We start from the raw sequence: 20034 nt of genomic DNA on the forward strand, positions 1-20034 counted from the left end.
TTCTCAATAAATATGGCTCAAACCATGAAATTAAATGAAAAGGAAAACAATATAATAAGGTACGTTATCATTAAGATACATAAATTAAATATAAGATACATAAATTAAATAAAAGCCAACACTCTATTCAAAAAGATAATAAAATGAGTGCCTACATTTAAATAAAGTGTTGATTTCTCTATCATTAAGGAAATACACTAACTTGTTAATCCTTCCATCTTTCTTCTTATCAATTGCCCAGGATGAGCGTTATAGATTACAACGAACAGATAACACATAGGAGTATAAGAATAAAGAGGAAAATTTAGAACTGGGTATATGTTGTTGATAAAAGTTGGCAACGTTAATTATGGAAGTGCCTAAAGAGACCTATACAATGTTCTTGTCTTAAAATTGAATTAAAACTAATATTTAATTTAATGTACTTGCATTGTTTGAATCCCATGTATTTCAAACACGCAACTTAAGTAGATTTACCTAGTTATTGCCGATGGTACTCAATGATATATATATATATTAGTGAAAGCCAAAGTAATAATTTCACATAACACATCATCATTTTGTGAACTATAATGGATATAAAATATCTCATGCAGATTAATTATCATCAGTATATAGTATACCGTAACATATATATATATATACATACATCGTATTACTTCCCAATATTACATACATCATATGCATGCATTTTAATTTGTAAAGTCTAACTGTGTATATAATTTTGAACAGGCAAAACAAAACATATAATAACTCTGAGAAAATTAAGTATATCTTCTGTCGTAATTACAATAAATATTAATAGGATTTGATATATATACATATATATAAAGAATCAGAATTATTATATTGAAGTAGCAGATTTCGTTCGATCATCATTTTACAACATTAAACTCATATATCCTTTAGAGTTTACAACAAACAATAACAATGATAATTGAGCTAAAATGACTATTGTGAGGGTAAGAAAATAAAAAAGAAAATGAATTATTCTTTGAACCAAGAAAAGTGAAAAAAGGGTTCTTGGAAAACAAACAAACAAATCAATATAATCACCATGTGTGTATATATGTATTATTATTGTTATATATAGAACAGTATTATTAAATTCAAAAGAATTTTCTAGTACCCGTTATTGTAGCTGATGATGAATTAGATCCTTGTGGAGGCTCAAGCCCTAATCTTAGTTCAAGGTCTAATTCTGAAGATGATGAGGGACCTTGTTGACCAGAAATTTGATCCTCTTGCTGTTGAAGATGATGATGAGGTGATGATGATGATTCTGAAAAGAGTGGTAACTGCCTCATCATCACAACATTGTTATTATTGGTTTCATCGTCCATAACTGGTTGATGAGGCACATTCAAAAGCTCTTTATTATTATCATTGTTACTACCAAGATTCCCCTCCAATAAAAATTGTTGATGATGAGTAGTTTGATTTGAAGAAGAAGAAGAAAACTGTTGCTGCTCTTTGATCTTTGCTTTGTCCTTCCTATGAAGGTTCATGTGACCTCCAAGTGCTTGTGCATTAGAGAAGCCTCTCTTGCAGAAGTTGCATTCATATGACCTTGTTGGATTCACATTATTCACTGCTTGCACTTCATTCCCATAATCACTGCTACTACTCACAACAACCTTTTCTGCTGTTCTTCTATGATCTTGATCATCATCTGATTGCTTCTCCATTTCATCAATTACTTTCAACTTTATTTCAAACTATATATATATGTATAGAGATAGTACTAGTCAACTATATATATAAATATAAATACAAGGGATGCTTTTAATTAAGCTACTTCACCTTCTATATATACATGATAATTAATTTTGTTAATTATAGTTAAAAATGAGACAAAGTTCACCATTAAAAATGAATTTTTAAGGAACGATTGCTATACAGCTTGAGTTGTATGAAAGGACAAAATAGACAAACTTGGTCACTGAATTCGGAACAGCTTGTCTTGTTGCAATTTGGCGTGTAGCTTTTTACCTACGTTGGCTTCTACATTGTTTCTTAAAACACATAACGTTACAATCAAACAGCTATGTTTTCTTTTAATAATATATTAAGTTTAATTTCCGGTAATTAGTTTCATACAAGCAGATGTTCCTCTGAGGGGTTGCTTAGTAATTAAGTTGTTATGGTACGTCCACTTGTTTAATTTGGATTCATTTAATAAATTCATTAAATAATTGCTCAAGTTCTATTTACCAAACCAACTTACTACTAATAAAATATCAGGGCCAAGCGGCGATCGCTTAATATATCCGATGAATCAATCTTTTATTATTATTATTATATTATTATAATATATATTCTTAAAAATGAATTGCTATCTTATATATATAACATAGCATATGCTGCTGATGAACTGGTCATAATAGGAATCACGCAACCGCTTACAACATGATCTCGTTAAGATTGTTGTATTTAATTAGTTTTCAAAAACTAATAATTATAATCGTCCCAAATTTTAAAACAATGAGTATTGATAAGTTCGCTGCGATTCATGCATGTATACTCTTTTTGTATCGATTCGTCCAGTTAATTAATTGAAAGATAAATTTATATTATATTATATTATATTATGGTCTGTGGATTTTTTAATTATTATTGGATAATGTAAGTTTAATAAGTAGTTAATTCAGTCAAAGTAGTCTTAACACGTTTGTGTGTTTAGCCGTCTCGAATATTATTGAATTTGAATCTGACTTAGTAGTTTGTGGCAAATGATGTTGTATGTTTAAAATGGAAACAAGAGCAACATAGGGTACTGTGCAGGCTGGTAGATGAGAAGAAGACTATATCTTTGCATAGTTTGTGTCAACATGCTACAATATAATTAATTAATTATTTAGTACAACAAACAAATTAATTAATTCTTAAACATTCTACTAAACGTCTTCCACGTGGAAACTAATTAACTATGGACTAAAGCCCTCACTAGGCTAAGTTGGACATATCGAGAATTCATACAATGTCGATGCAAAATGGGGCTTCAATTCTCCTTCCAACCTTCAATAAGTGAATAAACAATAATATACTATTATTGTTACAGTATGCATGCATGCATTTATCATAAAGTAAGTTTATCGTATATATATATATATATATATATATACGGCCAACATCAGTGCTTCTGGTCAAGGACATAATATGTGTGTGTGTGAAAACAGTTTTGCATTATTTTTTAATTTTTACGCATATCTCTTGTAACTTTTTTTTATGATATAAAAGATTTTTTAGCTTTTTACGAATAAATTTTAATGTCAAAAATAAAAAATTACAATAAAATTATATAAAAAAATGATGGAAATTCACTACTATATTTATAGAGAAAGTATACATTTTTTTGAATAATCTAAATAATAAATTAAAAAAAAATAATTTTAATTTTAAAGTTTAAATTTATTTATATTTAATGGATCTAGAATATAGTCTATTATTTAATATTATTCATAATTTTTATTGTTTATCTAACAGAATTGTGATAACTATCACATATCTTTAAGAAATATGAGATTTGAGATTTGTGATATATATTATTTAGATAAAACTTATTAAAACTATGTGAATGTTAAGATTTATATTTGATTCCATTATTGGCCACATACAAAAAATAAATTTTTTTAATTCCGTCTTAAAATTAAGCGTTTAACTTGGTAATATCATTATAGAAAATGATACTTGAGATTAGAATAAGTATAGAAAATTAATTTTTAATTAGTTAATATTAATTAATTTTTTATTATAAAATTATTTTTAATTTTTTTGAGAATTTAGAGTTAACTAATTTACTATTTATAATTTATAATTTAAATTTAAAATTTAGAGTTTAAAATTAAAAAAATTTACTAGTAGTATTGATTGAAAAAAAATTAAGGATCTAAACTCTAGTTAAACTATTGATATTATTATACCAATCTTGTATTGATTTTAAATATTGTATGTTAAGATAAAAACTTGTATACAGTTGCTATGAAATTAATAATTAAAAGTTATTAGATGATAATTTAATTAAATATATTAAATTATTTAATAATTTTTAATTATAAATTTTAAAACTTAATATGAATGTCCATCTTATATTAAATACACTCGTTAATATTAGTAAAGGGAGAGGAGGAGGAAGGAAAAATAATAATACATTAAAAATGTACTTTATGATATCTATTATCTACAAATAATACATGTTTTAACTTTATAAAAAGGTAGGTCTCATCTTTCAACACTCATATTTAGACAATTTAAGTAAAAAAAAATATTGTAGGTATCCTACATTAAAAGCCTGAAAATTTAGTTTTTATTAAGAAAAAATCTAGAATCCAGTAATTTTATTGTATTTTGGCTAGCATGTAACCAGTAGAAAAAAATGAGTTATTAGATAAAATCTCACATCAATCTCACACCATCAAATTATTATTGATAACTAATTGATGACTACCAATCACAAATATTGATGCCCCAGCATTGCTCTTTTATTAAACATGTTAGTTCTTAATTTGAACAAATGTGTTAACTGAGTTTACAGTAATTCAACGCAAGTTTCCTTAAAATGGAGAAAGAAGACATGGTGGCACGTTTAGACAATAATCATTAGAAAGAGACAAGAGAAGAGTAAGATGCATCAACCTCAAGGTGTACTTGCTCTCCATACTCCATCACTCTCACTATCACTCTCCAAACTCAGAAGAACAACATCACATTCACATTCAAATTCGATCACCATGTTGCACGCGCCGCCGACACATCCCAAGTGGTCTCTCCAAAGAATGACAGCCCTTGTCACCGGTGGAACCCGCGGAATCGGGTACCTAATCAAAATCTCATCTTTCAAACTCCTCATTCATTCATTCATTCATCACAATGACCCCTTCACTTTCTCTGCAAAAAAAGGCACGCCATTGTGGAGGAACTGGTTGGGTTTGGCGCAAGAGTGCACACGTGTGCAAGGAACGAAGCTGAGCTCACCAAGTCTCTCATCCAATGGAATGATTCTGGTTTTGATGTTACTGGCTCTGTTTGCGATGTCTCTGTCCCTCATCAGAGGGAGAAGCTGATGGACTCTGTGTGTTCTCAATTCCAAGGGAAACTCAACATCCTTGTAAGCTCTCTTCTTTCTTTGCATATCATGTGTTTGATATTATTCCCCAGCTAACACTGTTGTGTATGTTTTGAATTCACATTAACTGTTACTTTAATACCGGTATAGATAAACAATGTAGGGACAAACATTAGGAAACCAATGACAGAACTCACTACTGCAGAGATTTCCAGACTCATGGATACCAATTTAGGGTCCACCTTTCATATATGCCAACTTGCATATCCACTTCTGAAAGCATCTGGAATTGCAAGTGTTGTGTTTGTCTCGTCGGTTTCTGGTTTCGTCTCCCTGAAGTCCATGTCGGTTCAAGGAGCAACAAAAGGTAACTAATGCAGTAATGTCGATGAGTTAGTATAGAGTAATAAAATTTAAATGTCTGTCTCGTTTTCTGGTTTATAGGAGCAATTAATCAACTTACAAGGAATCTAGCTTGTGAGTGGGCAAAGGACAATATAAGGAGTAATGCAGTTGCACCCTGGTACATCAAAACCTCAATGGTTGAAAAAGTAATTGTCTTCCTCCTTATCCTGTAACCACAAATTAGGATGAGCTAAACTACCTATGACATTGATTTGAGCAACAAGGGTTCACCGTGGCATGGTAACTTTTTTTAGGTGCTGAGCAACAAGGAGTATGTGGAAGAGGTGTATTCGAGAACCCCACTTGGGCGACTAGGAGATCCAGCAGAAGTGTCTTCTGTTGTTGCTTTTCTGTGCTTACCAGCATCATCATACATCACTGGCCAGATTATTTGCGTTGATGGAGGGATGACCGTAAATGGATTCTACCCAACTCATACATAGGAATGTGTCTTCTCTACCATTCATGGATTGCATTATTGAGCATAGAACCAAATGGCACATGTTCAAATTTTGTAATTATTAACAAATGGTTTTGGCTATCGGTGGTATACGGGTCGAAATCTCTCGATTGACTCGGTTAACGGATACGCCACCAGAGATCTCCCCTTTATTGAAATGTCTATGAAATTTAATGCTTAATGGATTTAGTAATTTTTTTTCTTAAAAAACAGAAACCTAAAACGGGCGGACTAAGCTCGCCAACCTATTATCAGGTGGAGCGGGGCGACTGTCCTGCCCGCCACCCCTAGTTTTGGCAACTAAATCATATTACTTAGCCTCTTGCATCACTGGATAAACCATTTATGCGATATCATGATGAGTGTCCTTATGCGTTTTAGATATTTGTGTTAGTGTAGCCACTTTGTTCTCTTGATAATCACAATATACGTTAGTAATAATAATAAGAAACAGTGTTTGTGTGTTATGATGCTATGTAGTTTGGCTATTCATGGTGTATGAGCATTGGTTGTTAATACTTGACCCAATGAGGAGCACAAAAGTGTTTGAAACAAATAGCAATAGGCATTTTCAAGTGTATCATTCAGATTTGATCACCTCAATGGGCACTTTTTTGAAAGTTTTATCAAATGCCGTAGCCGAACCAAATTGAATTCTCCAGTGTACTGAACCAAGTTACGCATGCAATTACGATATAGTATACGAATAGCTTCCTTTTCTTCTCCACGTCTCAAAAGTAAAAGCAAAGTGCTGATCAAATTTAGTGTTAGATTAAAACAATAATTAGGTGCTTGATGGAAAGTTTCCCAAGAAAAATATAAGTAAAAGCCGCTCCAAATATAACAAGTACATATAGGACAAGGTTATTTATTAGAATTTTCTTCACTGGCTAATCATAATTCATAAATTTAAGTGTCACATTCATGTAACTACTATATATAGCCCATTCAGGAAGATGGAAGAAAAGGCTATTTTGTAACTAAAAAACAGAGAGAGAGAGAGAAATAATTAATTAAGGAGAGATGGCTGAAGCATCAAACATTGGTAGCAAAAGCAGTAGATGGTCCCTTCAAGGGTTGACAGCCCTCGTTACTGGTGGATCCAAAGGAATCGGGTTCCTCTCTAGTCCTCTCATCTTTCATTTTTTCCCCCTTCTTGCACCTTAATTATGTATTTTTATTGTTTAATAAGCTTATTAACATTGTGTGCAACAATGAACAAATATTAGGTATGCTATTGTGGAAGAGTTGGCAGGGCTAGGGGCCAGGGTACACACTTGTTCTAGGAACGAAGCTCAACTTAATGAGTCCTTACATGAATGGAGTGCAAAAGGATACCATGTCACAGGTTCTGTATGTGACATGGCGTCTCGTCCGCAGAGAGAAGACCTCATTGCTAAAGTCTCTGGTTTGTTTAACGGCAAACTTGACATCCTTGTGAACAATGTTGGAACCAATTTTCAAAAGGAGACCACTGAGGTCACAGAGGAAGACTTCAGATTCCTTGTGAGCACGAATCTTGAATCTGCTTTCCACATAAGCCAGCTTGCATATCCACTCCTCAAATCATCAGAGGCTGCAAGCGTAGTCTTCATATCCTCCATTGCAGGCGTGGTCTGAGTAGACATGAAAGGAACCATATACAGTGCAGCAAAAGGTAAACAACACACGTATTTATACACAAATACACTGACTGATTTGGTGTCTTTTGATTATGAGATTCTAAGAGGGATTAATAACTGGTTGCAGGAGCAATCAACCAACTGACAAGGAATTTGGCATGTGAATGGGCAAAACATAACATAAGGACTAATTGCATTGCACCGGGGCCAATCAAAACCAGTCTGGCTGAAAGGGTATTAAACTTAGACGGAGAGGCGAAACTGGTGGATGCTTTTGTTTCGCGAACTCCTCTTGGACGGATGGGAGAGGCAGGGGAGGTGTCTTCCATTGTAGCATTTCTTTGCATGCCTGCGGCTTCTTACATAACTGGACAGACCATTTGCGTCGATGGCGGCTTAACTGTCAACGCTGTCTAAATATCTTTGGCTTCTAAAATGCACCTCCTATTACTTTGTATGATTTAATTGTTCGAAAATAAGGATCTATCATCATAGAACCATAGGCTGAATTTTGCATTAATAATATCATGTATGTGATGATTGTAGTGTTCAAATATATCCTTGTAATGTGTTAGAAAACATAATTTGATCATCCATGAATAAACATAATTTGATCATCCATGAATAATATGGGTTAAGTTTCATAATTTAATATAGGTACTTATTCAGTCCAAACCCTACAGGGATAACTGATTTATTCATACATAAATATAAATATTGATACATGCAATATTAATATTGAGGAGTGAGTTCAGAGCTTGTCTTCATATTCAGAGAGAGGTGTGATCTGCTCCTTCAAGCCTTTTCTCTTACGAATATCAATAACAAGCTGAGAAGCTTGGGACCCAGGATCCAACGGATCAGAAGACATCATATCCCAATGATCAAACACGGCCTGAGGGAAAGCCTGACCGGAAGTGGCAGCTCTGAGAGTGCTCGAGAATCCAAAGGACTCAATCACCGGCAAATAAGCTTTGATATTATACAACGGTGTTCCAGGCCTCTGCATTTCCTCGAACACATGGCCTCTCTTCTGGTTCAGCACACTGTATATCCCACCCAGTGCATGTTCAGGTGCTTGGATTTCAACAAGGTAAACCGGTTCCAGAAGCCTCGGTTTCGCGGTTAACTGCGACGCGTAGAATACTCTTCTTGCGGTTGGAATGATCTGGCCACCACCTCTGTGGATTGCGTCGGCGTGGAGAACCACATCACAGACTTCAAAGCAGATTCCTCTCATGTTTTCTTCGGCCAGTGCTCCTTCCTTTGAAGCCCATTGGAATCCAGCTACAATGGAGTCCCTGATTTCGTTCAGGTACTGAACACCCTTACACATGTCAACCACAATGTTAGGCCCAATGGTTTCCGGTCCGAAGCACCAGATTTTCTTGGCCAGATCCTTGTCCCATCCGAATTCTTCCGAGAGAATCTTCGACCGGTTTTGGGGGTCGTCTTTTGGACCGATTCGGCCCTCGTCGATGGCCTCCGCGAGACCTTCCTCCATTGGCCTTGCTTCCATGTAGAGACGGTTATGTTTGTTGGGTGACTTGCTCATCACGGTACGGCAAGAACGTTCTAGAACAGTCTCGCGGAACGACACCACAGGGTCGGATTTTATTATCTCAGCACCTCCCATGAAATCTTCCTGCAAGTCCTTCAGACAGATCTCAAGATGGAGCTCGCCGGCCCCGGCGATGATGTGCTCCCCTGACTCTTCTATGGTGCACATTACCATGGGATCCGATTTCGATAACCGTTTTAGGCCTTCAACAAGTTTGGGAAGGTCTGAAGCTACCTTGCACTGCACGGCAACTCGCACCACCGGCGAAACGGAGAACTTCATGGCGCGAATCGGGTGTGCGTCGGCCTCCTTCTCGTTTGTCAAGGTTGCATTCTTGGTAATGAATTGGTCCAACCCAACCATGGCTACTGTGTTACCACATGGAACATCCTCAACAGTTTCCTGCTTCTTCCCCATCCAAATCACAGTTCTCTGCACATTCTTCACATACAAGTCTTTCTTCTGTCCCGGAACATAATTCGGACCCATGATTCTTACTTTCAAACCGGTCGAGACCTTGCCGGAGAACACTCGGCCGAAGGCGAAAAACCTTCCCTTATCAGAAGCAGGAATCATTTTGGATACATATAACATCAACGGTCCCTCAGGATCGCAGTTTCTGATGGCGGTTGCGTAAGGATCATCGAGAGGACCCTCATAGAGATTCTCCACACGGTACCTTTGTGCCTTTGAAGGGGATGGAAGATGGAACACCATCATTTCAAGAAGTGCACTACTTGCTGGAAGCCAATTCTGCATTACGCGCTTCATCAATTGTTTCCCCATGAGTTCTTTCTCTTCCGATTTCATGGTAACACCAAGCTTCTGCAGCATAGGCCAGAGCTTGTCCTTCTGATCATTCATACAAGTTGCGATCATCTGTTTGATTGGCTCATAACAAAACCGAACAAAACCTCGCTTACAAGTTGGAGAGCCTGTGTTCTTGGTTGTCCATTTCTTAGTTGCTGGATCAAAGAAATTCTCACCCCACAACCTCTCCATCATCTTGGACTCATCAACTCCAAACTTAGAAGCATACATTTTAGCAAAGTTGGTCAGAGTGAACGCCCAGCCGTGTAAACCGGCGGAGAACGCGACGGTCCCTTTCTCCGGGTAGACCTGAACATCACCAAGAAGGGGATCTTCATATGTAGCCATGATAACATTAGCATTCTCAATAACCTTTTGGAATGTCTGGTATGCTTCTTCTCCCTCCACTTGAAGCTCAAGGAAGCATCTGTCATCAACTATTCAATTAATCTAACTGAATTCTAACCAATTCACAAACTGAAAGCTAATAATAAGAATCCCGCTAGGGAGCCAATGAAGTATTTGTACAATGTGTTCAACGAGCTATTTATTTAGCCGAGTTAAAAAATGAACATCCAAAGCAAAATACTACTAATTTCTCAAACACAATACACTCATACTATCCAGAATAACCATCCGGATACCAAGATAATAAACATCTGATATCCTACTGAATCGAACATCCCTAAATCCCCATTGTACGTACAGATACTCCATTGACTCCCTATACTTTCTCATAATTGATACCTGTCCATCTTGTTAATGGTGAGAACAGGTCTGATCCTTTCGCCGAGGGCTTGCCGGAGAACAGTTTCGGTTTGGACACAGACACCTTCAATACAATCCACCACCACGAGTGCGCCATCGGTGATGCGCAATGCGGCTGTAACCTCAGATGAGAAATCCACATGGCCAGGGGAATCAATGAGGTTGATGAGATACTCATTACCCTGCCTCTCTCCCTTGAAGTTCTTGAGAGCTTCATCAGTCATCTCATAATAGAGGGATATTCCGGTAGACTTGATTGTGATGCCGCGCTCTGCTTCGTCCTGCCGTGTGTCCGTCATCCGGACGTCGCCGGCGGCTTCCTTTGCAATGATACCAGCAGCAGCCACCAGAGAATCAGTGAGAGTGGATTTTCCTGCAACATGGAACTATTAAACATCAATAAAAGAATGTTATCGATTCACTTTTGGAATTCGTTCTGCCACATCGACGCATACCGTGATCAACGTGTGCAATAACAGACATATTGCGAATGTTGTGCTTCAAGTTCATAATACGCCGAAGCTCTTCTGCTGTAAACTTCACCTGCAAAAATTAACAGAAATCCATAATTGTTGATAAAGATTCATCTAATAAAAATTCATAAATAACCTTAATTTATTAACTTACCATCTTGACTGAGTGTTATTTTCCACCGAAAGGACTTGAAATGATGTAAGACTGCCAGAGAAAAAATTGAGAAAGATTACAAGATTAATATAATCTTCTTGAATACAAGATACACCCTCATAAATAAGCAACAGAAAATAACTAGCTGCTAAATACAAACAAGGGGAAACATCTAAGCTTCTATATTGGCAGTGGTAGTAGTGCATGGATCTAGCAGCTTATGAAACTGGAATTAAAAAAAAACGAGCTTATTATGCAGAGTAAAGAACAAAGAAGAAAGGAAAAATATGATCAGATTCTGGCACTATAAGCAACCATCGATTCATACGTGAAACAGCAAGAGGAAACAACATATATATGAAGAAAAAGCAAGTAATCTTAATAGATCATCAAAAAGCTGTGAAGACACTACAAACCTGGTTGCACGAAGATGATGGAAGACATGCTGGATAATATTTTTTTCTTAACAAACAAAAAAACAAGAAACAACAAAAACGGTCATCAAATGTGTCAATAAGCAAGAAACTAGCATGTAATTAACATCTGACAACATGATTCATTGAAACATGAATTAGATGAAATTAAGAGCAACACAGAACAACTGTTGTGAAGTAAAAACGGACCTGGAAAGAGAGAAAGAGCGGGAAGTTACGTGCAGCCTCTTTACTTTTAATGTATGGTTGACTACTTGACTTATATAATGTGTTAGTTGATTAGTTCACTTAGTTGGATAGTGACTCAATTCTGATGAGTCATTAGCGCCAGAAGTTTCTGGTGTTGTTCAGTTATAATAATAATGAGATTGGGCTTCACACTTTTCAAACCCTCTTTTACGACCAAAAAATAAGGTTGGCCCAAGAAAGATATTGTATCCATGCATTTGACATTGATATCGATATATTGATTTATTAAGCAGCAAGAGAAATTATGTTTTATTTGAAAGTATTAGGTTTGTGTGTTAGTTTCAATTAATTTGCATTTCATTTGGTATGAAATATTATGATGAGCTTCAAATTGATTCATTTTTAAGTGGTTGAAAAGCCACATTTAGATCGACCAATCATTGGGAAATACCTCATGATTATTACTCAAGCGGTAATATTTTAGATAAATGGCTATTGATCTTGTTTCAACAGTACAGTGGAGTTAAGTAAATTAAACAGCTAACTATACTACTTTTACATACAACTAATAGCCACCAAATCATTTACTAATATAAAATATAAAAAATTATTTACACATTAAAATTAATAATTAAAATTAATTATTATATATATTTTTTAATTTATTTTTAATATATATTTTATATTTTATTTTAAAAATTAATTTTAATATATATCTAATATAATTATATAAAATATATTTAAAATAAATAAAAAATAAATTAAAAAAATATAAATATATAATAATTAATTTTTTATATAGAGTGATATACATAATATATAATTATTAAAAATTTAATATTAGTATATTTTATCATTTGGGATGAATTGAATTGAACGTTAAAAATATTAATATAATATATAATTATATTAAATATATATTAAAATTAACAACTAAAACTAATTATTAATATAAAATATATATTAAAATATAAATATATATTAAAAATAAATTAAATTATATATATAAGTGAGTAATTTTAATAACTTATTTAATGTATAAATAATATATTTTGTATAATATATAGTATATGGAATGAAATCAGACCAATTATTATTACTTTTTTTTTTAAGCTCCGTTTTTCCGCTCTATACATTCCTTGCAGTTTTTACTGTCAATCCCTCTCTCTCTCTCTCTCTCTCGCTGGGAGCTAAACGCTCGTTGGGGCTTCCGTCGGAACACTTCCAAACGACGTTTAGCCCCTTTCAATCCAAACACACGCCTTTAACTCTCCGCCGATGACGCTCACACACTTTTTGAGTTGATCTGATCGCTTCATACCTCTTCCTTCTCATATTTCCCCGGACACAATTCCCATTTTCCAATTCAGGCTTTCCACTTCTCCACAGATTCTAACATCATACTCTGGTACTGTTTTAAATTTTTCTTGTTTTCTCTATGCAAATTTGTTCTTATAACAACATCTTTTACTTTCTATGATTACATTTGTTTGTTCTGATTGGTCACTCAAAAGACGTGTTTACATTTTTTAATGTGTGGAATTTGGGCTCTTAGCTTTGTCTCTTTCTCTGATTTTCTCAAATTCCCAACGACCCTCGAATTATAAACTTCTTTCTTCAATTTGAAGTTGTCAAATTAGTCATTAATCCTCATTAATAAGTATTACTACTCATATGTCATTTTTTTCTTCTTATTTTATGGCAATGACCTCTTTCTTCCGTTTGAAGTTGTCAAATTGTTATTGATCCTCCACTAGTGCTAATAACTAGCATGTTTTTAATGTTCTTATTTTATGTTAATTACTGACCCTTAAAGTTGGAAATTGTCAAACTTTCTATGAACCCAACAAACACGGCCTTTACCCAATCTAAAGCTTTGTTTTTGACAGATGTTGATTTTGGCAATCATACAATATAAATGTGGTAAGTCCTGGGAGATGACTTTTGGTGAATGATTCATTTGTTTTGTTGGTAGAACCAGTTTGTTGAAGCGAATGGAGCTAGAAGAAGCTCCAGTCTTGGAAGAAGAGTCCAAGCTGGAAATTGAGATACACAGTGTCTCTAAGGAATCCGATGTTCCTCCAATAATTGTCAAGTCAGTATGCGATTCTGTTTGCCCTTTTTCCAGGGACGAGAACAGTTTGGTGGCGTCCAAGGAGTCATCGAAATCAGCAAAGAAACTCTGTGGACTCATAGCTTTTTATGCCATTGTTATGCTTGTGGAAGCATTTGGTGGAATAAAGGCCAACAGCCTAGCTGTTATCAGCGATGCGGCACACGTGCTTTCTGATATCGGAGGATTCTGCATCTCTCTCTTTGCAGTATGGGCTTCTGGCTGGGATGCAACACCGCATCAGTCTTTTGGATACAATAGACTTGAGGTTTTGGCTGCACTTTTATCTGTGCAGATAATTTGGGGGATATCTGGTTTTTTAGTATACGAAGCAATAGGTCGACTTGTGCATCGCAGCGCCAGGGTGAATGGAACGCTCATGTTTGCAATTGCAGCATTTGGTTTTGTGTTTAACTTTATCATGGTTGTATGGCTTGGTCATGATCATAGTCATAGTCATGACCATCATCATGGTCACAATCATAGTCATCATCATCATCATCATCATGATTGTGGACACTTGGATCATGATCATGGGAAGGAGGAACTAGCTAAAGTAACTGATGAAGAGGACCTTAACCTTCTTTCAAGTAATCAGAGAAATGTTAATGCCTTGAACATAAATCTGCAGGGTGCCTATTTGCATGTGATTACAGATATGATTCAATCTATCGGAGTGATGATTGCTGGAGCCATAATATGGGCTAAACCAGAATGGTTGGTGGTTGATCTTGTATGTACACTCATATTCTCTGTTATATCTTTGGGAACTACCATGCCTATGCTTAGGAGTATTTGTGGCATTCTTATGGAAAGGACACCAAGTGAGATCAATGTCATGAAACTAGAAAATGACCTCAGAAGTTTGAAGGGGGTGCAAGATATTCATGACCTGCACGTTTGGGCCATAACAGTTGGAAAAACTGTTCTATCTTGTCATGTAGTAGCTGAATCTGGCATAAATTCCATTGATTTACTTGGCAGGATTAGATATCATTGTGAGAAAACATATAAAATACAACATGTAACCGTACAAATTGAGTGAGATTACATACTTTTTTCTCTGATTGTTTCTCCTTTCACGTATTTACAGATGCATAGTTGTCAACCTTCACAGGATGTGTCTTGTTCGTTTGTACACGAAAAAAACAGAGACATCCTTTCCCTTTGATAAACAAGTGTAAGTGTTAACCTCTGATAAATAATGCCGCGTTATTTGCTTCCTTAATATAAACATCAAAATGATTAGTGTATTTGCACAGAAGCTAGCCGATTCTAACTAATATACAAGGTTAGTTGGTTGGTTGCTATACTTTAGGCAAGTGATTTGATCTATGGGGGAAAAGGAGATTTAAAAAGAAGGGATCATATATTCTATCAAGCAGGCTGGTCCAAAAGTAGCCTTCATAAAAACAACGAACTAACAAAAAACAAAGAAAGAACCAGCTAAGTATAATCTTACATGGCTTCTGAGATGTCACATTCTGATTGACCACGCTATATCATCAATATCTGTCAGTTCCAAATATTACATCGATTCATGAGAAACTATCAAATAACAGAGGAGATAATCCAAAGACACTATCGTTTTTATAGAATTTCACAAGCTTCCTCGTTGCAACTCAATGAAGTAAAATGTACTCTACATGTTTCTCTCTCACCCATAAAAGAAAGGGGAAAAAAAGGGGCGCAAAAAACAGAATTGGAAGAGGGGGAAAAAATAATATCTGCCAGCAACGATTCATCCTCAAATGTCACATTAGGTAGAACAGCAGCCTCTCTTTGTGTTCCCAGATGTATCAGCAACATTGATTGTGGTTCCTTGACCGGGAACTGTACTACCAGCAGCTTCCTGGGCTGCCAGTGCCTTTTTGCTTACAATATGATAAATCTCGGTCAAAATAGTTTGGAATGCCTTCTCAATGTTGGTTGCTTCCAGTGCGGATGTCTCGAGAAACGATAGACCTTCCTTCTCTGCCAACGATTGACCATCATCCCCTGAAACTGCCCTAAGATGGTTTAAATCAGATTTATTCCCAGCCATCATGATAACTATGTTAGAATCTGCATGGTCCCTCAATTCACGGAGCCACCTTTGCACATTGTCAAAGGTTTGCCTCTTAGTTATGTCATACACAAGGAGAGCACCAACAGCTCCTCTATAATAAGCACTGGTGATGGCTCGGTACCGCTCCTGACCTGCCGTGTCCCAGATTTGTGCCTTAACAGTCTTTCCCTCTACCTGTGGTGGTCCGACAAAGAATTGATCATTATCGGTAAATTCATAAATCATCTCCAGATAACATCATATTGAAAACAACTGTTTAGAATAAGAAAACAGTTTACTCTCGAGTCTCAACAATCAGCATGTAGTAACAAACATAAACACTCCAGGACCAATACATTCATTGTCATTTAGTTACCAACTGAGTTCAGACATAAACCTGGAGAATTTTTTCATAAAACCTGAGGCACCCAAATTAGAAGCATAAGAACAATCACTGGTTTACAAAATCTTAATGGCCAATTAACAATTGGGAAAATGCATATAACTTGTATAAGAATTTTCTCGTACTACTTAATATCATGAAAATATATAGTACGAGTGAAAAATATCCAATGTTTATGCTTGTTGAAGTATGGCACATCACATTATGATTTATATTGATCTACCAATACCACTTTATTTTATATTGAATCCCAGCTAATGAGACAAGGCTTAGTTGTATCTAACTTGAGCGCACCAATTCTATGCAAGAAATTTTCTTATAAATCATACTTCTCTACTCCTCTCCACTTCATTCGGAGCACATGAAGCTAAAACCATTCCACCAAAACTATCTCAGAAGAGGATCTGCTTTAGAAATTCTTGAATCCTTAAGCAATCAGTGCTTTGGAGCAAAAACATTAAAATAAATTATCATACTCCAATGCTACAAATGCAAAATACCACGTAGAAATCCAATCAGAAGCAAAAATGGCAATATTAAATAAAAAAGAATCCATAAACATAAGAAAACAACAAAGGATCAAGAAAAAACAAACAACGGCATGCGAACGCATTTAGAATTTCACATAACACAAACAGATAGAAGCAGCAAAGAACTGCAGAAAAGAGAAAGTTAAGTACCTGAAGAGTTCTGGTGGCGAATTCAACGCCGATGGTGGATTTGGACTCCAAGCAAAACTCGTTGCGCGTGAACCTCGAGAGAATGTTGGATTTGCCAACGCCAGAGTCACCGATCAACACGATCTTGAAGAGGTAATCGTACTCGTGGTCCACCCTGTGAGCCATGAGATCCTTCTTCTCCTTCTCCGATCTCTCGAACCTAAAACCAGAAGATCAGATCCAGCGACGAAAAACAAAAAACAAAAAAACACGAAACCGAACGTTCATTCAGATCCAAAGTCGCACCACGGCGGCGCGTAGCTACACACTCAGAAAAACCGAAACAAAACAAAAAGCGAAGCCACGGATGAACAGATCTATGTATGAAATGAATTTGGAATAGAGAGAGAGAACTAACCGTCAGCGCAAAGCGAATTGATGGATGAGGGAAAAATGAGAATGAAATGCGTTTTGAAGTTTGAAGTGGTCAGTTGTTGAGCTCAGATAAGGAAGTTGAGAGTCGGAGACAGTGAGTAGGGTAAGGTAGAGTTCGGGTAATGGCACGAAGCGGAGGGAAATTGAGTGGAGAAGATGATGAAGGAGGTGCTTGTGGCCGAACTGGCCAATGGGGAACAAAACGGAATTATCGATGAGTGAGAAACCAATTCGAAACCCAAAATAAATAAATATAAATATAAGTTCCGTATTTCTCCTTTTTTTAAAATGATCATCGTTATTCGTTAATAATAATAATTAGTGGTATTGTTGTTGATTATTTTTTATAGTGGACTCTAGAAATAGAAGAAGAAAATATTTATGATATATGATACTAATCTCCTTTATGAATATAATTGAGGGTACATAACATCCCATAAACTAAAAAATCTAATATATTAAATTTAATTTTAATGTAGTGATATTATAAAATATTTTATATAATTATACAGTTGAATTTTTTTTTTTATGATTATTTAATAGTTGTCTAAACTCTAAACTCTAACAAGTAACAACTCAAACTGAATATAATTTATTGAGAATTGGGATATAAAAATTATTTTTTGTTACCCTTAATTTAAATTGTTGGAAGTATCATATATGTAAATCTTAGTATAAGGTAGAATGGGACAAAGTCCGTGTGCACGTAGGGCAGTGAGGTGGAAGTATAGGCTGTGGCAGGCTGGCTTCAGGGTGGACGACGTTGGCAGTTGCCACCACTGTTTTTCAATCTTTTTCTTTCTTGCATTGTTTTCTTCCTCTTTTTGGTTATATTGTATATAATGGATTTGATCTCATTACTTTAAACTATGATTAATCATTTTTAGCTGTGTGACTATGAATCCTCTAAATAGTTTAAAAGTAATTAATTCTTTGTTTTTTGTTTTACAAATTTATTTACTTCAGAAAATGTTAGTCACCTTATATCAATATCATTTTATTGTTTGTGTGTGTGTCAGCTGCATATTATACATAGAGCGAGTAAAACAAAAATATAAGTTTCAATTCATAGTTGAATGTAAAATAACTCAGACCAGGTCAAAAAAAACCTAGAAGTCATGTTTTAATTTGGTCCATTAGAGACTTGGAGCAATTCATGTAAAATTTTTAAATAATTATTGAGCAAGAAGCAGCCAAACTTCAAGAGATTAACTATTGTATTGTAAACACAACAAAAACACCAACACTTTTTTCTCACCTTCGGGACAACCACTTCCAGCTAAAACAAATTATGTCGCTGGACTTATGTTTTAATTTAGGAAAATAAATTATGCTGCGGAATCAAACTCGGGACATTATGCTATTTGATTTTTCTTTTTATATTAAGAAGCCAAACATTCACCAGTTGTATCATCTGTCCTCACATGAACATATTATAATTTCGACGGTTATATAATTAGTTAGTTAATTACACAATAACTCATCAACCTAGACTAAGTCTCAATTAAATATAGCAATTGTCTAAGTCTCAATTACGAACTATTCCTTTAATTTATTTTGCATTGTCTGAATCATGCCAAGCAATTGGACTTTTATTTGGTTCTGGTGGGCAACATTATATTCAAGAATGACTGTGACTAGTCATAATTAATTTTCTTTATTTTTTTGTTCAAATTTATGAAAAAAGAAAAATGATGATAACATGCACAAACTTGGAGAAATAAAATTATGAAACTTAATCAAGACCCAGAGAAAATGGAAAAGAAATAACACTATATAGAAAGATAGTTACCTAAAGAGAGAGACAAATGTTTTGGATGATTTTCTTCCTAAGTATGATTTGGATGCGAACCCAATCATATCTTTCTAATAATGTCAATAAAGCATGGACCAAAGTGGTGTTACCTCTAGATCTTAATTTGCAAGCCAAGTCACAATCTTAATAATTAACTTATACAAAATGGTATGATGTTAATTAGTTCCATTCCTTAATTAATTATTTCAAAGCCTACTAGCTGATCTACATAGCTTTTTTCTTTATGACAGACTCGTGCATTGAAAGTGGACACTCACTGAAAATTAAAGAATGTTACGCAATTATACAAGCAAATTGCTGTGCAGTCACAACCACCATATCAAAGCCTTCCTCTACCCTTCACAGCTAAGGTTCGTAATTTTAAGTTATTCTTGTTCCAATTATTTTATTTTAAGTTATTCTATGCTAATAGGCAGTCCAGTTTTGATTTGGTATAGAGAGATGGTATATATGTTATATAGTAGGTCTTTGTAGTTTATAGACCCTTCAATAATTGAAATCAAAGTTGTTTATTATTAGGTTTCTTTCATATCATGTATCCTTATGGACCTTATCTTATCTTAATTGCTTCTTTTTGCACATTCTTTTTAGTTTGTTGCATGGTTATTATGCGCGCATTC

The 20034-nt window shown here is 35.0% G+C and overlaps 5 protein-coding genes and 1 pseudogene across 8 annotated transcripts; 3 read left to right on the forward strand and 3 right to left on the reverse strand.

The window, feature by feature from the left end:
* Positions 1-1043: 1043 nt before the first annotated feature.
* On the reverse strand, positions 1044-1822 carry LOC112769063 (uncharacterized). The gene has a single exon (XM_025813462.2). The coding sequence runs from the start codon at positions 1686-1688 to the stop codon at positions 1110-1112; it is 579 nt and encodes a 192-aa protein (XP_025669247.1). The 5' UTR covers positions 1689-1822; the 3' UTR covers positions 1044-1109.
* A 2693-nt stretch (positions 1823-4515) lies between these two features.
* LOC112788471 (tropinone reductase homolog At5g06060) lies at positions 4516-6123 on the forward strand. The gene is made up of 5 exons (XM_025830442.2): positions 4516-4813; positions 4900-5107; positions 5216-5432; positions 5510-5616; positions 5725-6123. The coding sequence occupies exons 1-5, from the start codon at positions 4626-4628 to the stop codon at positions 5911-5913; spliced, it is 909 nt and encodes a 302-aa protein (XP_025686227.1). The 5' UTR covers positions 4516-4625; the 3' UTR covers positions 5914-6123.
* A 689-nt stretch (positions 6124-6812) lies between these two features.
* LOC112788487 (tropinone reductase homolog At5g06060-like) lies at positions 6813-8217 on the forward strand (annotated as a pseudogene).
* Positions 8062-12017, reverse strand: LOC112788418 (elongation factor 2). Of its 2 annotated transcripts, XM_025830438.3 has the most exons (6): positions 11942-12004; positions 11735-11780; positions 11319-11369; positions 11147-11234; positions 10671-11064; positions 8062-10350 (listed from the first exon to the last, which is right to left on the reverse strand). In XM_025830438.3, exons 3-6 carry the CDS (start codon positions 11319-11321, stop codon positions 8304-8306), a joined length of 2532 nt encoding a protein of 843 aa, XP_025686223.1. In that variant the 5' UTR covers positions 11322-11369; positions 11735-11780; positions 11942-12004; the 3' UTR covers positions 8062-8303. The 2 variants fall into 2 exon arrangements, with proteins under 2 accessions (XP_025686223.1, XP_025686224.1); XM_025830439.3 differs by lacking the exon at positions 11735-11780 and having other exon boundaries at positions 11942-12017.
* A 1012-nt stretch (positions 12018-13029) lies between these two features.
* On the forward strand, positions 13030-15118 carry LOC112788445 (metal tolerance protein B). 3 transcript variants are annotated; one of them, XM_025830440.3, is made up of 2 exons: positions 13030-13349; positions 13831-15118. In XM_025830440.3, the coding sequence occupies exon 2, from the start codon at positions 13936-13938 to the stop codon at positions 15097-15099; it is 1164 nt and encodes a 387-aa protein (XP_025686225.1). In that variant the 5' UTR covers positions 13030-13349; positions 13831-13935; the 3' UTR covers positions 15100-15118. The 3 variants fall into 3 exon arrangements, with proteins under 3 accessions (XP_025686225.1, XP_025686226.1, XP_072082033.1); XM_025830441.3 differs by having other exon boundaries at positions 13917-15118; XM_072225932.1 differs by having other exon boundaries at positions 13923-15118.
* A 383-nt stretch (positions 15119-15501) lies between these two features.
* On the reverse strand, positions 15502-18001 carry LOC112788503 (ras-related protein Rab11C). The gene is made up of 3 exons (XM_025830443.3): positions 17582-18001; positions 17185-17383; positions 15502-16296 (listed from the first exon to the last, which is right to left on the reverse strand). The coding sequence occupies exons 2-3, from the start codon at positions 17347-17349 to the stop codon at positions 15814-15816; spliced, it is 648 nt and encodes a 215-aa protein (XP_025686228.1). The 5' UTR covers positions 17350-17383; positions 17582-18001; the 3' UTR covers positions 15502-15813.
* Positions 18002-20034: the final 2033 nt, after the last annotated feature.

Source organism: Arachis hypogaea, chromosome 3 (genome assembly GCF_003086295.3).
Source record: "Arachis hypogaea cultivar Tifrunner chromosome 3, arahy.Tifrunner.gnm2.J5K5, whole genome shotgun sequence".
Classification (NCBI taxonomy): Eukaryota; Viridiplantae; Streptophyta; class Magnoliopsida; order Fabales; family Fabaceae; genus Arachis; species Arachis hypogaea.

What these genes read in the sequence shown, in the direction of transcription:
- LOC112769063 (XM_025813462.2), bottom strand. Translation starts at nt 1,688, where the DNA reads ATGGAGAAGCAATCAGATGATGATCAAGATCATAGAAGAACAGCAGAA.
- LOC112788445 (XM_025830440.3), top strand. Translation starts at nt 13,936, where the DNA reads ATGGAGCTAGAAGAAGCTCCAGTCTTGGAAGAAGAGTCCAAGCTGGAA.
- LOC112788471 (XM_025830442.2), top strand. Translation starts at nt 4,626, where the DNA reads ATGCATCAACCTCAAGGTGTACTTGCTCTCCATACTCCATCACTCTCA. An exon ending in GGTTCAAGGAGCAACAAAAG is followed by an intron (nt 5,433 to 5,509) that starts GTAACTAATGCA and finishes TCTGGTTTATAG; the next exon opens with GAGCAATTAATCAACTTACA. An exon ending in AAACCTCAATGGTTGAAAAA is followed by an intron (nt 5,617 to 5,724) that starts GTAATTGTCTTC and finishes AACTTTTTTTAG; the next exon opens with GTGCTGAGCAACAAGGAGTA.
- LOC112788503 (XM_025830443.3), bottom strand. Translation starts at nt 17,349, where the DNA reads ATGGCTCACAGGGTGGACCACGAGTACGATTACCTCTTCAAGATCGTG. An exon ending in TCGCCACCAGAACTCTTCAG is followed by an intron (nt 16,297 to 17,184) that starts GTACTTAACTTT and finishes GGACCACCACAG; the next exon opens with GTAGAGGGAAAGACTGTTAA.
- LOC112788418 (XM_025830439.3), bottom strand. An exon ending in TATTGCACACGTTGATCACG is followed by an intron (nt 11,065 to 11,146) that starts GTATGCGTCGAT and finishes TCCATGTTGCAG; the next exon opens with GAAAATCCACTCTCACTGAT. An exon ending in ACCATTAACAAGATGGACAG is followed by an intron (nt 10,351 to 10,670) that starts GTATCAATTATG and finishes AGTTGATGACAG; the next exon opens with ATGCTTCCTTGAGCTTCAAG.